General features: G+C 39.5%; 1 protein-coding gene across 7 annotated transcripts in view; it reads right to left on the reverse strand.

Annotated features, from left to right (window-relative positions):
- FRMD4A (FERM domain containing 4A) overlaps window positions 1-27368 on the reverse strand; it is a 361665-nt gene that overhangs the window by 78442 nt on the left and 255855 nt on the right. For all 7 annotated transcript variants that reach the window (XM_075208671.1, XM_075208669.1, XM_075208670.1 and 4 more), the window contains exons 5-6: window positions 17887-17971; window positions 2863-2919 (exon numbers count right to left, since the gene is read on the reverse strand). In XM_075208671.1, coding sequence (XP_075064772.1) covers window positions 2863-2919; window positions 17887-17971 — 142 coding nt within the window. The remainder of the gene's footprint in view (window positions 1-2862; window positions 2920-17886; window positions 17972-27368) is intronic.

Here is a 27368-nt window from a genome sequence, read left to right on the forward strand (position 1 = left end):
AGCACTCACATGACAGGAGGGAGGTGTCGCCCCTGCACTGCAATGGGGCCTTGTACAAGCCACAGCAGTTAATCAGATCTTATAGCAGTCAATCAAATTAAAGCTAAACTCTTCTTGGTTGCAATGAGGTACAGAACACCATAGCTATGTGTACCATGTTACCCCAATCTGTTCCCACTCAGATCTAATAAACATTACGCTTTTCTAGTTCAGAACATTTGAAGATTTTTTTTAAATAAAAAAAAAAAAATGAACCATATGCTCAGAAAGTAAATAGTATTAGTTTTCCCATTACAGTTACAGTATAAATGTCAGAATACCGTTGCAATACTCTGGGGATATTAGGAAAGTATCAATAATAATTACATGGAAGTCATACAGTAGCAGCAGCGGTCACAGGAAATGTGTAACAGAGACATTTCAAACAAAGCAATATTTTATAATTATGATAACGTAATAAAGTGTATAACATCTCCTCTCTAGGAAGCATCATAAAGATAACATTCCAGCTATACAAGGACCCCATGTTTTGTTGTTCAGGAAGGCTTCCTGCCAAGTGAGTTTCTGACACAGGGAACTTTCTCATGGCCAAGAGGACCTTGCTTACAGACAACTAGAGATTCTATGGAATGGCCTTAAAGAGGTCCAGTCAGCTCATTACAGGGCTTGGGAGTTAGTGCTGTTTTTTTCTTTCTTGCTGGGGCCCCAAGTTTTATAATTAGGAGCATGGGGGAGGGGAACATATCACCACCACAGCCCTGAATTAATGATGCAGAAAATCCATGCATGCCAGAAGACTACTCAGCCCCAGCTTATATATTCCCATGTAACGGCACTTACTGAGTTGCTAAGAGGACCTTCATTCCTGATCTGTTTGTGTCTATTTCATTATAATGTCCTCTGTGATTTCCTAATTGTACCATGTCACCTAGCAACATCAGATAGCAGCAAATCCTGAGGTTTTGTGACTCTCCACAATGGTTATTGTATGAACATCTCAGAATAATTCAGAATAACACTCAGGGCTGTGCCATATAGTACTAAGGTAACACTTTTTAGGAAGAAGTGGAGAAATGACTATGTTAAAGAACCCATCTGGTTAACCTTTCTACAGGACTCCCCTAGCAGAAACTCAGTGTTTCGTTTTAGGCACCATTGCCATTTGGTAGGTAATCATTTTATAAAATATGGAACACTAGCATTCTACAGTGTAGAATCTGCAGCATGCAGACACAGAGCAACCACTAAGGTTAGGCTCCCTCATTTTTGTTTTGTGACTCAATACTATTATTACAGTAGGAAACAAGTCAATATCAACTGTTTTATCTCTCTCTCTTTTAAGCATACTTGCCAACCTTATGTTGGCCGGGTCTGGGAGATCCTGGAGGGCATGAGGGGTGTATGGGTGGAGGGGGCGTCCCCGGTGACCTAATGCCTGTTTTAATTAAGCAAATCGCGAAATCCCCCCTCTCCACCCATACATGTCGGGTGTAATTTAGTGAAGTCGGCAGATGCGGGAGAATCACCAGCTCTCCCGTGATTCCGGGAGACCTACCCGAAATTCGGGAGTCTCCCGGACATTCCGGGAGAGTTGGCATGTATGCTTTTAAGCCTCTCTCTTGGTATCCATAATAGTTTTTCCCAATAGCTTATCTAGCTAACATATTTTGCTTTACTAATACTTTCTTCCTTATGGTTTGATTGTAACATTACAATTTCTTCCATGGCAAACAGTGAAAAAAAGATGGTTCATGTTTGGGTGCTTTATCCTTGTTTACTGCAGAAACTGTAATTGGACTGCAGCTCTAAGCACTACAATCTCTCCTTGAATAAAATACAAAATCCTATTACAAAGGGCTTTGGGGACAACAAGCATCAAAGCTGTCCGCATTAGTATACTACTGCATCCTGCACTATTGCATTTTACACTATTTAAACAACCTTTTGGTGAAATGGATTTAACTATGTACACTACATGAATGTCTACCTTTTGTAGCTGACAACTCCAGAAAATGTTGGGTGATTTAATTATTTATTGGGGACATATATATAACAGAAACTGACAGTTAAAATCTGGTTGCTATGTGCAACAGCACCTTTCTCCTTTGCACCAGTTTTAAAAGTCCCATTATGTGCTGGAAAACATTAGGGTGACCAGTACAAAGGACATAACAGAGATTCAGGAGACGTAGCTTCTACCAGGTCTGTCAGACATACTGGGCAGCAATGTGATATCACACCTTACATCCTGTATACTGCTCAGTGATGTCATGGAACACTGTGTGCTGCTTTGTGATATGGTGCAAGATAGGAGGAAAATGTAAATGACTTAGGAAGTACCACAAATTTCCACTCCTATATATACAATAATATACACTCTCTATATAAAATAAACCGAAGATGAAGCAGGAAACGTGGAATGTGTCAATGTAGGAGAAAAATAGCGGTTTAGTGGTTAGACCTCTTGTTTGTAGTCTGTATTGATGAAGTCTCTTTAACGGAGCCCAGCAGTAAGTGGTCTATTTTATCTATTTATCAAGTAGGGAAAAGCCCTAAATCTGGTGAAAATGGACTCATCTTACCACTGCCAGCCAAATAGAATAAATAAAAACCTAACTGAAATGAAATAAAAGTCTCTGATGTGTCACATAGGGTTCACTAGACATGGCTAGGATAGGCAAGATATCTCACACACATGTGGGTAAGAAGAAAAGTGACATTGGCTTTTAAATTAATATCATTTTTTCCATTTGAACGCATGAGGTGTACACACAATGTAGAGGACAAAGGTTTAGATTTGATTTATTTACTGTAATTTCCCCATGTGACAACCATCTGAGAGATTATAAAGAAAACTCTTACCTGCAGGATGTATGCTGCCAGTTCAAAAACAACCTCGCTGTCAACATCTATCAATTCCTGCAAAATTCAAAGAGAAAAAGATCTTGTTAGACTGTCATATGGAATGTTACCAAAGGTAATTACTTTAAGCTTTCCTTCCAACATATATTCTGCCACAAATGACAATAAAGTTCTCTATGTGCTATTGTATTAATGTAGACAGAGTTGCAGATCAGCGCCATAAGTAATATTTAGTTATTACAACACAGGTCTGCCCAAAAACGGAGCAAAGGCGCAGCAGTATTTTCATGTATGGAGGAATGGAGATGAGAGCAGCACACCAGTCGGATAGTAATTATTAATCTACTTATGGTGTGCATGTGCCCTACTTTCACTCTGGGTACACCCCCAAAACACATGGAGGACACTGCAGAAATGTGCTGCTCTTTCCTCCATATTTGCCTTACACCCCAAAGTCCCTGCAGTATTTTAATGACAAATAAAGATTCTCTTAGGAGTTCATTATATTGTCAGTTACACAGTAAACAAGCATAATTCCATCTATGTTATATATAGATATACACAAAAAACATACACTATTCTTGATCTTTGTTTTCAGGAAGGGGCAAGAGGAATCTGTCAAGTATGATGAATTACCCTGACTCACAGAGCTGTCATTTGTAGTTTTTGTTGCTCCCAAATGTACCACGAGGAACTGAAAGATTTGTTGGCTAAAGAAAGGGATTTCCGGTGACTGAACCAGCAAAAAAGGTATTACTGGCACAGTATAAATATAATCCTTCATATCTAATTTACTGTGACTGCCAAATGGATTATTTATGAACGCATGTTTCTAATGAACAGAGCTAGCAATCATACAAAGCAAAACAGAAACAAAACAAAGGGAGTAATGACAAGTAAAAACATATACAGAAATGGGAGGAAAAGAGGTGTCTTAGGATTCTTCTTCATCTGTAGTTGTGAACCAGTATTGCTGATAGTTATGGAGAAATAAGCACAACATATGAATGCAATCTTTCTTTATGAAGTATAAAGATGCAGCAGTGCTGGTACAGAAAGTGTTAGCAAAACTGTCTTCAACACATCCAATTTATGTACTTGTTTATACCTGTGCAACTTTTTTTGCGCTTTTCACACATTAATAAAGTAAAAAGTGTAAGCAAGAGTCAATAAATACACATATAAAGTATTAGAACATGGCACAGAGTATTCCCCATGCATTACCGCACGCTACCAGTATAATATATTGTAATAGTAAGCCAGCACCATTTAAAAGACAAATGAAAATTGGGTTAAAACATTAAGGGGGGAATTCAATTGGCCGCGTTACTGTAAAAAGTAATGTGGATTGCGCACTATTACCGTAATAGCGGTAATAATGCGCTTAAATACCATTATTACGGTAGATTCAACAATGGCTTTTTGCTCGAAAGCCGGATTAAATTTACCGTAATAACGGTAATAGGTTTAGCGCTGCACTACTTCGGGGGGAAATGAATTCCCCCCTAAAATACATTTTAGGCACACATTAGATTTAAATGCGTTTCTATCCATTTTCCCAATGAATAAATGTGAATGAACCCTTAAGGATATGTCCAGTCACAAATTACTTTTTACTCACAAGCCCTCTCTACAGGGACCCCCACTCACCCCTGATGGCCCAGCACCAGATTCTCTCCCGCCAAGACGAAGCTGACGATTTAAAAAAAAAACTGCTCTGTATTCGTTTCTAAGGCTAGGTGCACACTACAGGAAAAATAAACGATTAGCGATTTACAAACGGCAGGGGAGAAGAAAAATCCTGACCAGCATGCCTATTCATGTGTACACAATATACATGATTACCTTCCGATCTGTGCTCCTCATATGTCATAACCATTGGGTGGCTGTCGCTCATCAGGGATCCACCCCCATGCTCTCAGCCTGCATTCCAAGGTATGTGTGTGCCTTTCGCCGCACTTCATCTGCCATTCCAATTCTGCGGAGTGCATACACACTGCAGAATTGGAACATCGTTCCAAAGCTGAAAGAGATTGTCAGGCCAGTTTAAAAAACTCGATCAACAATTTCAGTGGCTTTGGAACGACCATCGGTCATCGTTTCACTGTACACACTAAAGCGATATTTGGCCGGTTGTTTATCGTGTGACTGACCCAATCTTCAGTTGAAAACACTGTAGTGTGTACCCAGCGTAACACAGGCTCTGACAGGACAGAGCTAAGGCTCCATGAAAACAGCACTGGTTTGCACCTGCTCTTCCTCCTTGTTGTCGACACAAGGAGAGGAGGATCCCTGTGCTGGGACTCCCACAGTTCTGCTACTTTTAGTTTGAGGAAGTACAAATTAATTTGTGACTGGACATCTCCTTTAAGATCACATTCATAGATGTCTAAAAACTGGTCTACCACCACCGTACAAAGAAATGCAGAAACATTAAAAGTAAATAAGCTAATCAGGGGTTTGCGATCTACTATATAAATGCCTAGTGGCGTGTGTGAAAAAAAACAAACCAAGCTGCATCGCCACCTGCTGGGCAGAGTTATACACTGACCTATATATTTTTTTGAAGGAGAAGTGACAGTTGGGAGTGGTTGGTGGTTGCCGGGGGTGACAGTGGGGAGTTTTTAACACCTTAAGTAGCTTGATGAAGGATGTGGCGATGAAGATGAAGGATGAGGTGATGGAGAAAAATGATGAGGTGGTGACATGTGGACAAAACCACGTTAAAAAAGGGCGCTTGCGTCGGGAAGTAACGCTTGCATGACAAGAACCTTTTTAACACCTTAAGTAGCTTGATTTGACTAGAATGCATGAGTATCATGCACGGGTTAACTTGTATTTTAATATAGTGCTATCAGGAACTGTGTACACCACAGATATGAAATAAGAGAAACATGCTTATTACATTTACAGATTTCATGTTCATTAGATTAATAGCTATTTTGTTCTTTAATATTTCTATACCATATTTTCTCCTTATGGATATTATAGATGTCCAAATATTTGAGTGCTTATGCAATGCTTGTACAGAGTTATAGAGTAGTGTTGTGTGGCATGAGCAATTTTTATGTCTGTGCAAGGTTTTTACAGTACATATTGTGTGCGATGCAATGTTCCCTAATCAATAAAGCTATCACATTCATCCGGGGTGTTTCCTGTTTGTTTCTCCCACAAAAAAACACATCAAACCCCTACATTCTTTTCAAATCTCAGTGTCATAATTTTATGGTCAAGGTTTAGTTTTTAGGCAGAGCAGTAAATGAATCCTATAAGGAATCACATTATGTTATTTCTAGGTAAATTCAGCATTATATCTGTCTTATGTTATTTCCTTGTCTTTCGTCTGTGTTTTTAACCAAAGTTTTTATATCATCTTGTTAGAACTGTTTATTTTTGCTGCCTTTGGATACAAAAAAACCCATTATTTGCTGAATACAACTGTATACATCTCTATCGAGTACACAACTCAGCAGTACCCAAGACAATGGGGAGATATCTTTTTATAAAAACATATCCGGAACCAAGAACAATTAAGGAATTTATCTGGTAAAAGTTACAAGGGGGTATGGTACAAAAACAATACAAATATAACTTAAACTGCAAACTATGCAACCAGTAATTGGAGAGATGAGATTATATAACATGTGCTATTTTGCTCTAAACCAGAGTATAGAATAAATTAGCTGATTTGAATGTCAGGGCATTGCTAACTGCAAATACATCTAGCAATAAAAGCCATTTCAAAATCATTTATCTTATATTGTGATCAAAATGCGATTACACAGCTCTAAACAAATGAAACTGTAACATGTATCATATCAGTGTAGCAGACACTGTATACTAGTTTCCGGTGTGGACCTTACTGTTTAGTATAACCTACCCAGTTTGAGTGCAGGCCAATGAGTTGCCATGAATAGCTACAGGCAGCAACTAATACAATTTAGTCACTATTCCCCTCTGTTTTCCCATTCTCTCAACAGCTCTGCGAGTCATGGAGGCTGCTTCTCAGGAACAGACAATCAGGGCTCTGTTCTTTCATGGTTCTGATTTAATTAACAACCTTTTGAGGTACTACGCCTTTTATTTAAAAAATCCCACAGTCAAACCAGCACCTACATCAAGGTCAATGACACTGGTCACCAGAGGATTATCTTAAGAGCTACAGCAGCTCTTTACAACAGAGCAGGATGGAATTTGTTGACAAAAGTTGCGTCTGAAATTACGTGAAATAACACCTGAATGCACTGAGAAGTGGTTCTATCATAAAAATAAATTCAAATATTGTTATCAGAAAATTAGTAAAATGATTGGTTGGCTTCAACACCCGCTAAGCATCTATTCAGGATTGGAATACACTTGCTTTATCCAGCATGATAGGTCAGTTCAAATTTTATCTTTAACGAAAGTGTTCTTTTTAAAACAGCTATTAATATTGACAAATATTTCTCATACTTTGACATTATTTCTCATACTTTGATTGTACTTGATGTGTTTGACAGTGTAAATACCTTTGTTATCTAGCAAGTGATTGTTCTTTGTTATCAGTCATTCCTGGCTTGCCTGTACAGGAAAAGAAATCTTAGCCCTATGATCACAAATGTATATGAAATATTGTCAGTTCTTATTAACTCTTTCATTCTTTACATATATCTTTGTGAATGTTACTACTAGCTTTTTATATTAGGCAACTTCTAATCATGTTTATTGGTACTTTACAGTGTTTCAATGTCTACTCAGTCACATTAAAGTATACCAGTCACAGGCCAGTGATGTCACTAGTTCCAGGTGAATTGATAGACTTTATTCTGATGAACATTGGGTCCAGCCCACAAAATGATGGCCACAGTACATGGACAACTTAATCATAGCAAAAATGCAGACAACTAACTTGGGGCATCTTTGCAGTGGGCTAGTTGTGCTATCTAGTTTACCACTAACACTCTCTGTTTCAATGTATTGCTTTGTAAGCACACAGAGCAAAAGGTAAAAGGTTAAATACTCATCTACACTTGAGTGATTAGAGTCATCTTGATAACTGTGCCCTATGGGTATATTCCCTCAATAACTAGACGTATAGGTTACTAGCAGTGCTAATGTCATCAAACAATAACAGTGTAATATATAGCAAGCATACTTTTATTTTTTACATTTAAACGCAGTAATCACAAATAGGGGTATTTAATTATCTGCCAGTGAATTTGTTATCAATTTGCTGAATATTTTAAATATGGTTCAGAAGCCCCCATACTTTAGAAATACACAAATATGAAGTACCAGTCTTCACTCTCTCATCAATAAGGAGAAGTATTCAGCTATAAGGCAGCAGATTTGCACTAAATATACTTTATTGAAAATGAGTACTACCTTATTATTATTTTTTTACATTTATATTGTTCAATTGATTATATAGTGACTTGCAAATTACTGTTATTACCCTTTCTGTTGTCTTTTTTTTTAAAAAAAATATATATATATATTAAAGTTGTTTCCAACCCATCTACTTGTGAGCAAGAGAAGCCATTAATTTAGCAATTTAGCATTTAGCAAATTACTTCACAGAAAGGGTAGTTGATAAGTGGAATAGCGTTCCATCATTGAGACTAATACAGAAGAGCAATATAAACATGCTTGGGATCATCATCATCAACATTTATTTATATAGCACCAGCAAATTCCATAGCGCTTTACAATTGGGATAGACGTAAATATAAATAAGGATTAAATAGTGTTTGAGGTTAGCATATGGTTCTTATCTGCCGTGAAATTCTATGTTTCTATGTTTTGCGTGAAAAGATAGCCAGATCTCATTATTCTTTATTCACTACAATAGAAAGTAGATTTTACATTGTTAAAACAATACTACAGCTGTCTGCAAAATAATTACCCCTGGATGCTCTAGAGACGCTAATCAATTTAAATCTTGTTTCTCACCATAAGGGAACAGATAAATGAATAAACATATTTACAGATCTTTATAGTATCAATTGGAGAATATGAGTTGACACAATAATAAAAGAATGGTGGTTATCTACTTTACATAAAACCTCTGGATTATGTTTTTCAACTACTTTAATAATGCCATGTGTTTAGTTATTTTAAATAGAATCTTATATACATCAAGCTGCATAAAAGGCAGAGTCACAAAATGTCCTGTGGATTTTTCATTCTTTATAAAGACAATCAGTCAGGGCCAGAGGCCTCTACTGATCCGGCTTCACCCGTACAGAGCTCAGAGAAGAAATCTATGCTGCTTTTCTTGCACTTCATCTAACTGCGGCAATTATGTGGGACAAAAGTTTATTTATAGCCACAGGGGAAACAAAGTACGGGCACCCCCAGCGTTAAGAACTGGATTATCAATAGGAGACAGTTGCTCATTAGTGAATGAATAGGTTGAGCTCATTAGCAACATATAATTTCCTAGGTGAAATAGTAACTTTAGGGTGTGTTACATGAAATAAAGCTTCAAAAATCATTTCAGAATTTGAGACAGACACAGTGTATGGTCCCTAATAATGTTCCTTATTGACAGTTCTGAGTCAGGAAACTGCTTATCTCTACCAGCCAACAATTTGCACTAAGACAATAGAGCTTAGTCAACAGGAATGTCATTTTCAATAGACTGCAGCTAGTGCTAAAGTTCTTGGCAAGAAATCTCTCTGGCATACTTGTAATTGTTAGAAGCAACTGCTGGGATTCTGCAGTGACCTTGTCCTCTTTGTGTTAATAAGTACACTCACACTCCCCTAGGAACACCCTGCCCTGGATATACTCCCCCCTGTGATAAGCGCTCCATAGAAACACAGACACTCCATTATCTTACGCTCACTTGTACTGTACTGGGGCCAGGAGAATATTTCTGAAAACAAATGCAGGATGTTTCTGCATTTTTCAATGTATGTTTTTTTTTTTTTTATAAGATATTTTATTGAGTTTTACAGTACAAACAAAAAAAAAAGGGAAACAGGCAATACAGGTGAAAGTGAGCTGCGATGAAGTTTCCACGTAGAATAAGAAGCATATTGTTATTGATATGAAGATGCAAAATAAAATTTAAGAAGAGTAGGAGGGAGGGGAAAGAGAGGGGGAAGAATAGAGGTAAGAGGAACAGGGGAAATCACTAGCCAAAGCGGAGAAAAGAAAAAGTATGGAGAAGACGGTGAGCCATGATAAGATTTAAAGTTAATAGCTGGGGCTCAAGGGCCTTAAAATGCAAGGGGGGAGGAGGCTCCGTGATGCTCAGTCCAAGGACTCCAGGCCTTATCAAATTGGACAGAAGTATGGCGGAGGATGCTTGTCATATACTCCATATGGTAGACTTGCCAAATGCGGCCGATAACCGATGGCAGAGAGGGAGGGCTCGGGTTTTTCCAAAATAGAGCAATTTGGCATCTAGCAGCACTAAGTATGTGTGTGATAAGTTTCTGAGTTGTTTTTGATATCTTGGGAATAGAACGCGGGAGTAAGGAAAATGACAGAGATGGGGGAAGAGAGATCTGAGTGACGTCGGAAATCAACCGATGGACCGACTTCCAGAAGGGAAGTAGTTTTGGACAGTGCCACCATATGTGAGACAGGGTGCCCTCCCGACCACATCGACGCCAGCAAAGCGATGAGGAGCCTGGGTATATTATATGGAGACGGTGAGGGACCAGATACCAACGGTAAAAGATCTTGCGACTGTTTTCGCTTATCTTACAGCAAATAGAGGTCTTGGAGAGATTCAGACGAATCTTAACCCATTCCTCAGGGGAGATCGACTCCCCCATGTCCTCCTCCCACTTGAGCTCATGAGAATCCTTGGGAGGGCAATTGTATTTCACCATAAGGCGGTAGAATGTGGAAATCAAGCCCTGAGATGAAGAACGAAGCTTACAAAAGGAGACCAAGGGAGAAGTTAGATGTATATCAGTGACAGTACGTCGGATAGAGTTGTAGAAATGTCGGAGTTGTAGGTATTGAAAGAAGCAGGATTAAGGAATACGAAAGCGCGTCTGAATGTCAGTGAAAGGAGGAAAAGTTTGTAGAGGCCTAAGGTCGGAGAGAAAGTTGATGCCACAGCGTGTCCAGTAGAAAAATTTAATTGGACGGAGTCCAGGGGGGAAGGCGGGATTATTCCAAAGAGGCGTCATGCGCCATGAGTTGGGGGCTAAATTATATGAGGAGACTGTATGAGTCCAAGAAGCAAGTGAGAATGCTAGTGGAGGGGGAAGCTGTGAGGAGAGAGGCAGATGTTGGGGTTTGAGCCAAAGAAGCAAGGAGGGCGAGGTAGTGTCTGTGAGAGCAGATTCAATATTGACCCAGACTCGTTGTCCTGGAGGAGAGTGAAGGAGTACACACTGGGTGAGGTGGGTAGCACGATAATATTTGAGAAAGTGGGGTACACCCAGGCCTCCTTCTTGGATAGATTTGTGAAGAGTCTGCATACGAATTCTGGGCTTCCTTGCAGACCAGACAAATTTGGTAGCCATTAAAAGCCATTGGGAGCTTAAAAGAGTTAGCGGGAATTTTGAGGGGTAAGGCCTGAAACAGGTATAAAAGCCGAGGGAGGATGTTCATTTTAAGGGAGTTTATTCTGCCCGTCCAGGAGATAATGAGTTTGTCCCACTTTAAAAGGTCAGCCTTAATGGCTGAAAATAAAGAGGGGAAGTTTGCTGCATACAGCTGATCGTAAAGTCTAGTGAGATAGATCCCACGGTATTTAAGTTTGTGGGGCTGCCATCTAAAATCGAAGCTGGTTTTGAGGATTGACAGAAGAGTTGAGGGGATATTAAGGTCCAGGATTTCTGATTTGGAGGCATTGATTTTTAATTGGAAAGAGTGCCAAAGAGAGTGATGTGCTTGAGTAGATTTGGGAGCGATATGAGGGGGTTTGTGACCAATAAAAGAATATCGTCTGCGTATAGAGATATTTTATGCTCGGAGGAACCTACCCGAACACCAGAGATATCAGGATTAATACGAATTTTGCAAGCAAGGGGTTCAATCATTAGTGCGAAAATAAGTGGGGATAACAGACACCCCTGTCGCGTGCCATTTCGAATTTCAAAGGGAGAGGACTGAAAGCCATTAGCTAGAACGGAAGCTGTTGGGTTAAAGTATAGGGAGGCAACGCCCCGAAGGAAGGGGCCCTTCAGGCCCATGACCTCGAGGGTCCGCTGCATATAGGGCCAGGCCACCCTATCAAAAGCCTTTTCCGCATCTAGGGCTATGAGCAGGGTGGGGATATTGCGTGAGTTGGAAACGTAAGTTAGATCAATTGCTCGTCGAGTGTTGTCCGATGCCTGACGGCACGGGATAAAACCGACCTGGTCGGGGTGAACGAGAGAGGTGATGACAGGTCGGGGTGAACGAGAGAGGTGATGACAGAGTTCAGGCAATTAGCGAGGAGCTTTGCAAACAATTTGAGGTCTACGTTGAGCAGAGAAATCGGTCTATAGTTTCCACAGAGTTGAGGATCGCGACCGGGCTTGGGTATAACCACAATGTCTGCCCGAGTTGTAGCCTGATTAAATTTAGAGCCGAGGAGTATGGAATTGAAGAGCTCGAGGATCATGGGCATAAGAGAGTTGGAGAAAGTTTTGTAATACACGGCCGTGAAGCCGTCAGGGCCGGGGGCTCAATGTATGTTTTATTGCAATTTCTTTTATTTGGAACTGCGTATTCACTCCCCCTTATATCAGAAACCCTCCAACTCTCTAAGGAGACTAGCTTGTTATAATACCCTAATTCCATCTCTCTCTCTGAATCAATGCAATGGCAACATAAAGTGGATAAGAGAGTTTTACTATGTGATAATAAAACAGAATGCACTAGCTTGGTAACTAACTAACATCCAAGGTTTCAAATTAAAGTACATTCATCAATGACGGTGATGTAACCAAACAGAGAACTTTGAAATAGACTTGTACACTGTTCTGCTAAATATTCAACGTGTTCCATATTTGGCTGCGAAACTGAGTATGTTTTGTTTACGGAATTTGGCTTAAATGCTACCACGACCATACAACACAACAAAATGTATTGACCATGGCCATCCAAACTTTATTTATAGATGGTAAATTCTGTGAAATGACATTTCGAACTTACTAATACAGCGGCAAGTTGCATTCTGCAGAATGCCAAAGCAATTGCGGAACTTGAAGATTGTATCGTCGAAACTTTGCACCTCTGCTAACTGGAGACATGAGGCACGTAGATTCATGAATAGTGCTGTAGCCCAGAAGATGGCTGCCTACACTGTACGTAGTATGGGTTCACTTTAAAAGACTTACAATAATGAATCTAATGACAAGCAACCAAAATCTATAAAACATATTTTTATTTATTTCTCAGATTAGAGAATGATATTACTATTAGAACTAATGAAAGTGTTAGCTCAATGCAAACATTTACTTTCTTATATGTTCAGCTATCTGGTCATTTTCCTAAGCTTTATCTAAAGTTGCTTTGCTTGCAACAAAAAGTGTAACTGGCTATTTAATGTGCTGAGAAGATAGGAAGATAGTAGGTGGGTAAGAATGGGGCAGATGGAAGTGCTAGTATTAGAAGTAAGTACTAAGATGACAATGGCGAGAGGCAGAGCTTCATTAGCTAGGTCTCAATAACAATTGTGGTCATATTGGATCCATATTGATAATTTAGATTAGTCAGCAATTCAAGCAGCAGTTTGATCAAATAAATTAAGTATTATACTGAACATATTTCTAGGTCAAAACTGGTGTATGTTACAGATGACTGTCTCTGTTGTTACTTTATGAAGTATAAGTGAATTTGTTCTACAATATAATGCCTGTAATAATGTCTTCTGGGCTTGATTACAGTTATTTAGTTGTAACTGGATTTAAACTATGATGTATTTGTTATGTACAGATTCAGGTTAAAAATACTTTAATCACTTTATGTGGAGGTGCTGACATCTAGTGGCCAATTCACACACTTCACTACCATTGTTCGATGAAGATATACCATGTAATTTTCACTTATGAGCTCTATTCACTCATTTTTCAATAAGGCCCATTTACAAACTGCAAGAAATGCAACTATTTATATGTGAAGTGCATTTTAAAGTGTCCACTCCCTTTTTTTGAACAATGTCTGGGAAACCAGTCTGTGTTTAGTTTTTTACTCACATACTCCTCATTTTAACCATATTTAGGTCTTAAACTAATCATGACATAGAGTGGAAATCTGGACACAGAGGTGGTAGAAAGATCAAGCCCATTTGAAGAAAAAACTATGTGCCCTCTCTCAAAACAGGGAACTAAATATGCCTTCATCACCTCTTATCGTTACATAATATGAGAGGCCCAGGGGGGAAATAAATTGAAATCACTGTACTAACGGTATTATTACTGTTAGTACGGTAATTTCAATGCTGATTTTTGCTCGCAGCTCTGAGAGCCACAAGCAAAAATCTGTGTTAAAATTACTGTACTTAGGGTAAAAGTGCGCGGGGCAATTGAATTCTCCCCTAGAGTTAAAGCCCACCCTCTACACAGCTTGCACTAATACTACTTTAAAATAACTGTAATCACCAACTAGGGATTGTCTGAATGAATGATCCACAGATGGACATGACCTCCTTCCAAATGATATCCTATACCCCCAAAACCAGCTTTAACCATTTCTAGATTCTAATAAGTACGTCTCCTGCTCTAGAGTGCCCCCCATATAGAATCTACGTGGTGTAATACTGAGGCATTGAGGCTCATCTGCTCCATTGTGTAAGTAGATCTGGATGTTTAAACATATCCCGACCTTCTCCCCATAAAACTTTTTATATTTGTATTTCAATTACGTTTCTGTCAAAGAGTAATTTATACCTATTATTACTAGCTTTACTATTTTATTTTCCTAATTTAACTTCATTTTTTATTTCTAACACCTAAATTGTAAGGGTCACACTAATTCCAATGACAATGGAGAGGGGGTGACATTATCAGCATTGTAATCTCCATCAGCAGATAAGGGGTAACCCATTCTGCTCATCACCTGGGTCTCTGAATCCACAGGTCACCTCATGAGGCAGGATATACCATTATAAATAGCTGGAGTGCTTCCTATTTATTTACTTCCTGCGTCCGTGATCAAAGATAATTGCTAATTGCATTGGTTATGGACTATGAAGGGAGATTTTAGGGAACTAACGGGGCTTTCCTCTACTGTATTAGATTCCTCCCAGGCTCTCTGAAACCCCCTTGATCATGGAATTGATCATGGAACTAGCTCCTTGGGGTGCCGCGGCCAGTCACGCAGAGAGGAGCTGGAAGAAAGAAGGCAGAACAAAAAGAAGAAAGAAGGCCAAGTATGGTAAGTAAAGGATCAGAGGTTGAAATAGTGATAGAAAACAGCGATGGAGGGGAAAAGATAGAAGGAGGGCACCGTGTAATGGTGAAGGGGCAGTGCGAGCATGAAGGGGCACAGTGTGAGCATGAACGGGCACAGTGTAATGATGAAGGGGCAGTGTGAGCATGAAGGGGCACAGTGTAATGGTGAAGGGGCACAACGTGAGCATGAAGGGGCACAGTATAATGATGAAGGGGCAGTGTGAGCATGAAGGGGCACAGTGTAATGGTGAAGGGGCACAGTGTAAGCATGAAGGGGCACAGTGTAATAATGAAGGGGCAGTGTGGGCATGAAGGGACACAGTGTAATGGTGAAGGGGCGCAACCCAGTGTGATCATGAAGGGGGTCAGTGTGAGCATGAAGGGTCTCAGTGTGATCGTGAAGGGGCAGAGTGTAAGCATGATGAGGCACAATGTAATGGTGAAGGGGCACAGTGTGATCATGATGGAGTACAGAGTGATCGTGAAGGGGCACAGTATGAGCATGAAGGGGCACAGTGTGAGCATAAAGGGGCACAGTGTAATGGTGAAGGGGCAGTGTGATCATGAAGGGGTACAGTGGGATCGTGAAGGGGCACAGTGTCAGCATGAAGGGGCACAGTGTGAGCATGGAGGGGCACAGTGTGATCATGAAGGGGGTCAGTGTAAGCATGAAGGGTCTCAGTGTGATCGTGAAGGGGCAGAGTGGGAGCATGATGAGGCACAGTGTAATGGTGAAGGGGCACAGTGTGATCATGATGGAGTATAGTGTGATCGTGAAGGGGCACAGTGTGAGCATGAAGAGGCACAGTGTGATCGTGAAGGGGCACAGTGTGAGCGTGAAGGGGCACAGTGTGAGCATGAAGGGGCACAGTGTGAGCATGAAGGGGCACAGTGTAATGGTGAAGGGGGCAGTGTGATCATGAATGGGCACAGTGTAATGGTGAAGGGGCAGTGTGATCATGAAGGGGTACAGTGTGATCATGAAGGGGCACAATGTGATCATGAAGGGGCACAGTGTGAGCATTAAGGGGCACAGTGTGAGCATGAAAGGGCACAGTGTAATGGTGAAGGGGCACAATGTGAGCATGAAAGGGCATAGTATAATGATGAAGGGGCAGTGTGGGCATGAAGGGACACAGTGTAATGGTGAAGGGGCACAGTGTGAGCATGAATGGGCACAGTGTGAGCATGGAGGGGCACAGTGTGAGCATGGAGGGGCACAGTGTGATCATGAAGGGGCACAGTGTGACCATGAAGAGGCACAGTGTAATGGTGAAGGGGCAAAGTGTGATCATGAAGGAGTACAGTGTGATCGTGAAGGGGCACAGTGTGAGCATGAAGGGGCACAGTGTAATGGTGAAGGGGCAGTGTGATCATGAAGGAGTACAGTGTGATCGTGAAGGGGCACAGTGTGAGCATGAAGGGGCACAGTGTAATGGTGAAGGGGCAGTGTGATCATGAAGGGGTACAGTGTGATCGTGAAGGGGCACAGTGTGAGCATGAAGGGGCACAGTGTAATGGTGAAGGGGCAGTGTGATCATGAAGGAGTACAGTGTGATCGTGAAGGGGCACAGTGTGAGCATGAAGGGGCACAGTGTAATGGTGAAGGGGCAGTGTGATCATGAAGGGGTACAGTGTGATCGTGAAGGGGCACAGTGTGATCATGAAGGGGCACAGTGTAATGCTGAAGGGGCAAAGTGTGATGATTTTTGTACATATTGCTGATTTATTTTGTTTGATCTTATTCCTCTAAATGATAGCTGTAAATTGCTCTTTGACAGAAACATAAAAAAAAAATTTTTTCCTTGGACTTATGTGTATTATTTTTGCAAACAACTTAATAAGTATTTCTGTCCTGACCTAAATATTTATTACATTATTTTGACCCAACTACTTATAAATCGGAACTGCTTGGTAATTATTTTGGAGGAGTGGCACCTTGAAAGAATGATGGAGACCCTAAGAGTGCCACGAACTGAAAAAGTTTGGGAACCACTGGTATAAACATTAAAATTCAACTAATTTGTAAAATCCTGAGAACTGGCTGTGAATAGAGTTGCAGTACTTTCATTCATCCCAAATCATCAAATTCTGTTGCTGACACTTGGAAATTACTGTATACGTTTACACCTTAAAAGTGGTCTTTGACATGGCAATATGCATGTTGCATTTTACACCAATCAATACTGATTTTTAGTTTGGATTTACAAACAGATATAGTAGCAGGCTTTATCAGATGATACTAATAGTATATTTGAAGTGTAACAAAACCATAATTTTGTATTAAGTAAATGAGAGAGAATCGAAGAGAAAAAGTAACACGCATATATCATTCATGTATTAGGGTAAGTAGTAGTGTGAATAGTTTATCCCTATCACAAACACTGCTGCAATACATGTAATGTTAACAAACATGAAACCATTAATGTAGTTTGCTGCATTTCTGCTCAATCTAGAATTTGTTACGATTGTGAAATGCATTGTATCTAGATTTCTGATAGTCTCCTATTGATCACTATTTTGACAAGCACTTTAGGTGGGCGGTGAACACAAGGTGTAAGGTGTACACAGTGCATGGTAACACACCAATGTGAAAGCGTCCATAAGTTCAGCTCCTGCAGTTCTAACAAACTCCAAAATCCACAAAAGTCTTGTGATCGGTCATTGCTTAATTATTATACAAAAAATGTATTACCTTGTATATACAGGACTTGGCATTTAGGAAGAACAGTTCAATTGTAGCATTGTCTTTTAGATAGGATATACTTTCAATGTAGAATCTGCAAAACAAAATAGAAGACACATAAGAAACTTACAAGATAAAGTGCACTAAGAAATGTTTGGGACACATTTATGCATTTGTCAAAGTGGCAAACAATCGTTCTGACCTTCCACAGTCAGGTACAGTCAGGTACTTCTCCAGATATACAAGCATTGTAACAAAATGTCCCTGTTATATTATATACATTATCATGATGTGCAGTATTACACTGTATTAGACAACAATACACAGACACAATTTGTAATAGCGTTATATTCCATTTATTGTGATGTCAGAACTCACTGACTATACTGTATATTAACATTGCTTAACTGCTCCTCACATCAAGACATGTTTTACCTTCACTGAAACGTATACATTCTAATGGATTAAAATTATTCAGAATAATAGAATCAGCAAGTACATATGGAGGAATTTGTTTTACAGCAACCAGCTTCCTCATTCCACCACAGTGATGTCTGTTCTTACATTAACAGGTTCTACTACAACATAATATAATAGAACTGCTTTGCCAACGCAAACCATTTTATGGTGGAACTAACTATAAATGTACAGAACCAGGCAAGCACAAAGGTCATGAACTCACAAGCACCAAGCTCCTGTCTGGTTACTTGAACGCAATGAAAAGGCAGCATTAACAGAGGTTTAATAGGAAATACAGCTCATCATCACCATTTATTTATATAGCGCCACTAATTCCACAGCGCTGTACAGAGACCTCACTCACATCAGTCCCTGCCCCATTGGATCTTACAGTCTAAATTCCCTAACACACACACACAGACAGAGAGAGAGACTAGGGTCAATTTGATATCTGTCAATTAACCTACTAGTATGTTTTTGGAGTGTGGGAGGAAACCGGAGCACCCGGAGGAAACCCATGCAGACACGGGGAGAACATACAAACTCCACACAGATAAGGCCAGATCCCCAAATAAGACACTTTCTGTATTCAAAGATGAATAAAAATAGCACCTACTGGTGTGTCCAGGCCTAAACGGTGCATCTTGCATTTGGAAAATACATCTAAAACACAATAATGTATTTCTCCTCCTTCACTTTACAGCCTATTATCCCCATATTGTAATCATGTGTGGACATTTGTAAAGCTTATTCCATGTGTGTCAGATAGTTTAAAAAAAAATTGGCCTGATTTAGAGTTAGAACCAACTGCAGGCTTCAAAAATGTATGTTTGTTTTACTTGCATTGTGCTACCTGCTTTAGTCTAGTCAGCATGGGGGATATTACCTAGAGCAGTGATGGGCAAAAGACAGCCCTAGGGCAGCAAGCGGCCCTCCTAAACGTCAACAGTAGCATCCAGCTCTTTTCTGCTTTACTGTCAGATATGTTTATTATAGCTTGCAACACTTGTTTAAAATGATGAGATTAAGGGTAATGTGTGGCCCCTGAAGTGTATCAGGTTGCCCATCACTGCCCTTGCGGAATTGGGCCCACAAAAACTTGTCCTCCCCTTCTTAGAGCAGACCACTCTGTACTGTTGCTCCTCCTTGCACCCCTGGGGCAGTGTGTGCCAAGGTAATGATTTAAAGTGATCAAATCATTAAGTACATTTGTGGAACTACAAGTGCCAGCATGTCCACATCTGTCAGAAAATGCATTAGACTGTAGAACTACAAGCACCAGCATTCCCTGACAGCCAGGGCTCATTAGAACGTGTAAAGCAACAAATGTACCTAATAGAAATAGACACAGACACTAATATTTTATTTGAAATAAAGACTCATCCAAATCAACTCGTTTACCAATTTGCTAATTTTCTGTCTTCTGTCCTAAAGTAATACAATAGGGAAAAAAGAAAAAAAAAGCGAATGCCTGATAATTTGTTAAAGTACTTGCTCCTAGTGCAGTGGTGGCGCAAATGAATGAAAGTGGTCAATAGGTAAACAACGAATTGTGTCTGATTGGCCTGTGTTTGCGTGGGTTTCCACCAGGTGCTCCGATTTCCTCCCACACTCCTTGTAGGTTACTTTTACTAACCTACAAGGCCATCAACAAAGCTGCACCAACATACATCTCCTCTCTTGTCTCAAAATATCTCCCAACTCGGCAACTCCGTTCTGCAAAAGATCTGCGTCTCTCATCCACCCTCATTACATCCTCCCATTCCCGGTTACAGGACTTTTTTCGGGCTGCACCCACTCTATGGAACTCTCTCCCTCGCACAATAAGACTCTCCTCTGTTCTACAAACTTTCAAGCGTTCTCTGAAAACCTACCTATTCAGACAAGCTTATAATATTCCTCAACCACCATCTTAACCTCACTACCTTTAGCCTGTTACACAATTTCACACAAGACAACTACCCCCGGACCAACATTGTTGTGTGACAGGATCATTTAGCTTATGAGTCACCTTACCTTTGCAGTCTGGCTGGGCCAAGATGCAAAATGTATACTTAACCTCATGTGTCAATCTCCCATTGTCCCATAGATTGTAAGCTTGCGAGCAGGGCCTTCTCACCTCTTTGTCTGTTTTACCCAGTTTGTTTATTAGTTTATTACGTTTGTCCCCAATTGTAAAGCGCTACGGAATATGTTGGCGCTATATAAATAAATGATGATGATGATGATGATGATATTAGTAGGTTATTTGGCTGCTATCAAATTGACCCTAGTCTCTCTGTCTCTGTGTGTGTATATTAGGAAATTTAGGCTGTAAGCCCCAATGGGGCAGGGACTGATGTGAGTGAGTTCTCTGTACAGCCCTGCGGAATTAGTAGCACTATATAAATAGCTGACGATGATGATAATAATAAAACTACTCAAAATGTTATTGCTGTTTTCCACAATGCTGCACGCCCATCATTCCAACAGTAGAGGGTGCTAACGCGTTTTATGACGAATCCATAGAACTGTATCAGCAAAATAAATAAGTACAAAAACATGCAAGCTGTTTATGTTGGAAAAAAAAGCAATTAAAAAAGATAACAGGTGGGCACATTAATTCCAGTGGCCAAAAGCAAGCTTTTTATTCTAGCTAGACTTTGAGGCTACTAAACTGAGTGACATCACATGAAAATGTTTCAATGAAATTCAGGAATTGGTATCTGAAATAGCCCTTTATTTGCTTAAGCACTGCTGCAGACAATAAAAATTGTTGCTAACCTAATGTCATGTTCTTGTGTACGTGACACAGTGGTCAGCATTACTGCCTTACAGTGCTGGGGTCATGAGTCAATTCCAACCAGGTCTGTATCTGTGTGTATGTTCTCCTCATGTTTGCATGGGTTTCTTCTGTGTGCTCTGGATTCCTCTTCAACATACTGGTAGGTTAATTAGCTTCTGAGAATTGGACCCTAGTCTGTCTGTGTGTGTGGTAGAAAATTTAGACTGTAAGCCCCATTGGGGCAGGGACTGATGTGAATGATTACATATTCTCTGTCCAGCACAGCACAATATGATTAGCGCCAGTGGTCAAAGTGGGCTGGTATACGTTGGTATTCCACACCGCCACTTCTCCTACTGCCTTCATTGTAAACTGTCAAACTCCATTCATTTATATTTTCCATACTGCCACTTCTAAATTTCCACTTCGACCACTGATTGGCGCTATATAAATAAATCATAATAAAAATACTAATAAAATTTACCAATACTACATGGAAATATAACATTAACATTAAATTATTTGTATTTAGCTTATATTATCTAATGATCCCAGAAAACAAGAACAACATTAATCTAAATTATTATGTGTTATTGCTTATGAATGTGGATTTCAGTTTCTGTTTCAATTAATCATATTCCACAGCAAAAAAGACATTCATTAAAAATCAAAGCTTCACACTAAGTAGCAATGCATGCCCCTTTGTTAGAGGATTGTTACTATTATTACAGTGCTATATATAGCATATGTTTAATTAGCATAGTGTAATGCTGGGAAGGATATCATTATGAAGTGACTAGAGACTGTTTACCCTGCACATAGAGACAGTAGGGGAGGGAGGATGGGCCCAGTGCAGACACCAGACTGCAGACTAACTTTCCCAGTGTCAGGAAAGCAGGAGTCAAGGAGATAAGGAGTTCCCAGGAGGATGAAGGAAGCCTTGTTATGAAGACACAATCACAGATGTGATTTGACTGCACTTTCACAATAACTTTACATCAGTACAAAGAATCATCTGAGACATCACAGACAAGGAGGCTGCTTTGGTCAGAAATATATTGCAACATTAGAAGTTCTGGTTTGTCCTCACTCCTGAAGGAGAATATTATATAATACTGCCTAGTGGCATGTCGGTGTACAGGAGCTAGTTTTATTTTATTTTCCCATTTTAAATATTAAATAGCCATCCGTATTTCTCAACAGCTTTATTATACTGTTGTAAGAAAATATTATCCAGCAGAAAGTAAATGATTGCATTATTTTAGCTTTGTAAAATGACATTTTTTTTTAAAACACAATTTGGAATAGGTCAACATAAACTGTTTTTTTTTTTTTTTAAAACAACAAATACAGTAATTGCTCAGGTCAGCAGGAGTTTATGTTTCTATTCTTTGCTTTGGTCTGAACCTTTGACCAATGTCACTTAGTAAACTGTACCAAGCTTTCTGAATTGGATGTTTAAAGAACTAGTGATATCAGGAAAATAATCTGGAGAGGACCTATCCATTCCTATTTAGTTCACATGGCTGGAGTTTAGATAGAATAGAAAGAATATCCTCTAATGGACATTAACATGGGCACCAGCTCTGTGGGTGCTTGATCACCCCCAATGTTTAGGACTTGGAGGAGTGGATGTCTGCACAGTTTCACACACTCCCAAGCTCTTTTCTTCTTCACTCTCCAGTTCCAGGGCAAGCAACTGTTCAGAGAGTTGCTGATGTCACATACAACTCCCTCACTGGTTTTGGAGACTGCCCCCCCATGGTAGGAGGACTGTGTCGCTGCACACACTGCATGGTGGTAGCTATGTTAGAGAGCAGCAAAACATGACACACCACACAGACCAGAGTCAGACAACTGAACTCTTGGCAGGCTGTAGGCACCTGACCGCAGTGACTGACAAGTAGTTCTTCTTGGCATGCATGTGTGTGTGTATACGTATATTTTGTATATTATATAAGGGTTATATACACAATAATATAAAAAATATACATGATCAGTATATAATAAATATAATAACACATAAGTAATAAAACATAATAGATATGTACACATCAGCAAAACAAAACATATTTATATAGTCGATATGGAATACATGTTAACAAGACATATGCAAATGACAGCTAGGGTGGGAGCATTGATTGTATTAACTTCACCACCAACAGTCATTTTGAAAATGTGGTCCCTATGCACTTAAATATATAATAAAACCCGCTCACTAAACCCCAAAATTGAAATGTTGAAATCATGAAGGTTAATTACATTGTTCTGTTTTATCCTGATATTCAACTGTAACTCGGTTCTACTTCCTCACTCCATTACAGACAACTGAAACCTCTCCCACATCTATGTGAAAGTGTACTAATGGGATCTGGTACAGGTCAAAGAGCTTAGAATGCAGTCTTATGAGTTGCTGTGACATAATTCGCTTTGTCCCAGTGTATGAATCCACCAATCCACACAGTGCATTTCTGTTAGATGCCAGACCCTAAAGGAGTTCCTAGAATCGGCTAGATAAGGTCTTCGCCGCTGTACTTGGATGCCCAAAGGACTTTACTCACAGAAATAGGAACTTACATATGTGCCAGCAGGATTTCCAGGAGTAGACTGGAATGGTAGTGGCTGACACCAATTGTCCCAGATGACAAAGGGACTGACAGCAGATAGAACTACGATAATACAGAAAATAGTCTAGGATCAGGTTAGTGGAAATACTAATAACTAGCCCAGGGCCAATAAGGAAAATAGCCGAAGAGAAGTCCAGAGAAACTTAGCCATAGGTCAGGGAAGGTTGGCTAGTAAACTAGCTAAAGGTCAGGACAGTATTCCAGGAACAATCCAAGGGTCAGGAGCCAAGATAAACTGCATACATTAAGAGCAGGATCAGTAGTATGGAGAAAACACTATTACTGGAAGTAAGGCAAAACATCTCCCTGCCCAATCAGGAGGCAGTTCATAGACACGCCCCCAGCCAGCCCTCAGTGAAGCCTTTGGTATATATTAATGTCTAATAGTGACCTGGGACAATTGGGATCATTCTGCCAATTAGACATGAATATATTTTATTATTTGCAAAAATAAATACTGGTAAACATTTTAAAATGTTGTCTTGCTTGATTTAATTCATCTTTTTTTAAAGAGGACTGTTTTAGTGTCCTGTAAAATGCTTAAAAAAGTTAAAAAGTTGTTCATCTATTGAGCTACATTCCATATTTGTGTTTGCAGTATGCTTGCAGGAAATGTTTATTTTTAAAGTTCTTTTTGAGGTGAAACTGGATATGCTTTACATTGCTAGGTGATTTAGCCTATAAAGTCAAGGAACACCCTGTAGCCGAGCACATAATATGTGTCATGCCAGGACAATATTTTGTAAACATAATTAAATACATACAAAGCTCCATATATAAAACCTAATCCCAGAGAGTACTGAAAGGAACAAACTATTATAGCTATGTTAATGAGCATCCAAATAGCTATTTTGTTCTGCAATTGTGACCCAGAATGTAATGCTTAAGAAGGCACAGACAGTAATGAGTTTAATGGATGTGACCTGGATAACCCTTTACGATTTCACTGCTGACTCCTATTAGTGAGATGTAGCATCTAGTGATTAAAGGCATTTGGAATCCTATTCCACAGATGTTTAATGTATACAATCATGGGGGAAAGTAGCTCTCTACCTACTTACCTATCATAGCAATCCCCTCCTGTCAGAACAGTCATTGAGCCCTCCCCTCTCTCACACATTCCCATTCTATCCATGCCCCCTGCTTCCCTTCTCACAATCCCAGCTGCTATCACCACACTTGGGCTCTGAGAGGGTGGGGGACACAGGGAAGCGGCACCCAACCACTGCTACTTACCTAAATGGGTGGGAGGTGGAGGGCCACAGCTCCTGTACAAACTACAGTAACTAATTAGGCTAATTTATAATGCAACAGTTTGATTCAATGTCAAAGTTGGAAATTTTACTTAACTTGGGAGGTTGGAGCCAACACTTAGACTAGGTGTGGACTTAGCTGTATGTAGAGCTAATATGGAGAGCACTATTAGTTGTACAATACTGCTGTAGCAAAATGTGTCTGATATGTCTTATTGGTCTGCCATACATATAAAAAGAAAACATTCCCTTTATAACTAACTTTATAACTCATCTTTTTGATAGATGCTGCTAAGTACTAGAATTGTGCTGCTAAACTGAACGGGATACATGGTAATATATGAACGGGATACATGGTAATATATGAACGGGATACATGGTAATATATGAACGGGATACATGGTAATATATGAACGGGATACATGGTAATATATGAACGGGATACATGGTAATATATGAACATGATACATGGTAATATACATGCCTCCCACTACACATCTCTTTGTTCTTTATAAAAAGGTGGTCCAAGTCCCCCTGAGATAACTTTATAAATGAACTTGGAAAAGTGAGCCCAAGTAGCATGAAATTAGTACGTAAGCTACGCAAGGCTCAAAATACATTGAGGGCGATGTCAAATGAATGTGTTCTAATAATGACTGGTTGTTTTCCAGTTGTAACACAGACCTTCTTGGGGTATGCACAGATGGGTGATTTATTTTTTAGCAGCATAAAGAATAAAAGCATCCTGTTAATGAGCTTGATGTGGTCACACTTCACTGTGATAAAGTCAGCTTCTGTCTGCTTCACTTCCCTCTATCAATTTTTTTTTAAAATTGTTTGCTGAAAACTAATTATATGAACCAGTGAACGTTGTGCTATGAAGTAAGCAGAGAAGTGATGACAAAGATAGAGAGACAGAGAGAGAGAGAGGGGGGGGGGGGGGGGCACTTTGGCATCCTACAAATTAATGTTAATAGATGGACACATTTATATAAAATAGTATCTGTATTATTCAGAATATTCAGAATATGTACCTAATACTAATAGCATTGTGTTGATATTTTTTGAGTGTGGATGCTATCATATCACATACTGTCAAATATCCGCCACCAGTCAATACTGCAGTGCTGATCAGGTATTTCAGAGTGTAGTACTGCTGAAACCTTCAATATTATAGTCATACTGGCTAAAAATCAATACAAGCCAGCCAACAAATAGCAGACTTTACAAAGGTAAATGAAAGATGTCTATTCTGCTACTCATCTATTATGTTCATCATGCTTTCTTGTCATTTACCAAATTACTGACCATGACGGGTTGAAACTTTACCCAGCTGCAGCTTCTTTGTGATTTAGTGTGCAGGAGCAAAAGACAAGTCTAGTACATCCCTACTCTCCATTTTCCATCCCTTTATGCCATACACAAATCTTCTTTATCATTGTTTAATCAGTTTGCAGGCGTAAGGACTTAAACGTGATATACTTTGCATAATAATTGAGTATCTTATTTTTATCTTATATTCCATATGTTAAATTACTGAATCTATCTAGCTCAAAATGTTTGAAGTGTAGTCTTTCTGCAAAGCTGTTTTAAATCTTTTTTTATAACTGAGTATCATTTTATGTTATTCCGTACCATTAAGGTTTATGACAAAATATTGTTATTTTTTGCAATATTATTATTACAATTTGCTTTACACTAAAATCAAATAAACATGTCACTTGCAATAACGATTACTGCATAGAAGAGAGTCCACGGTTTTAAGGCATGAGATAATTCACAAGAGGAATTAGTGCTTCATTACTTCTGGGCTAGCAGAAAACACTTAGGAACTGTCTTAACTGCAGTTACTGCAAGCATCGTTTGCTGAATAATATTGGCCAGATTACTCAAGGCACAAGCAAATTCTGTTTCCAAGCTTGCCTAAAACATAGCCAGTCAATGAGAGATGACTCATGGTTGTGACCCATATTCCCGTAGGACTTGTAATTAAAATGTTGTGGCTAATTAAAGTATTGCCATGAGGATAATGAAATAGACAGGTCCTCACTAGCCAATGAATAACAGTTCTGTATGTTAAGAATAAGTAAAAAGAAATAATTTGATACTGAGATAATACTGAGAAAATGTCAGACAATATGGCCTTTGTGTCAGTAAGAAACTTGATGTATTGTGTTAATGACTACTCTGAGTTCATGCCTTTGTAACTGCACAAGTACCCATTAATGAACACCACATATTTTCTATCGCTATACACAATTTTGGGGGCATCTAAATTCTAGAACACTCATCCTCTTCTTCAGGGATTTTTTCTTTCTTTTGGATTTGAATCTGTCCAATGTGCGATCTGCATAGAGTTTGTATGTTCTACTTGTATCTACATGTGGC

Source organism: Mixophyes fleayi, chromosome 4 (genome assembly GCF_038048845.1).
Source record: "Mixophyes fleayi isolate aMixFle1 chromosome 4, aMixFle1.hap1, whole genome shotgun sequence".
In the NCBI taxonomy this organism is placed as follows: domain Eukaryota; kingdom Metazoa; phylum Chordata; class Amphibia; order Anura; family Limnodynastidae; genus Mixophyes; species Mixophyes fleayi.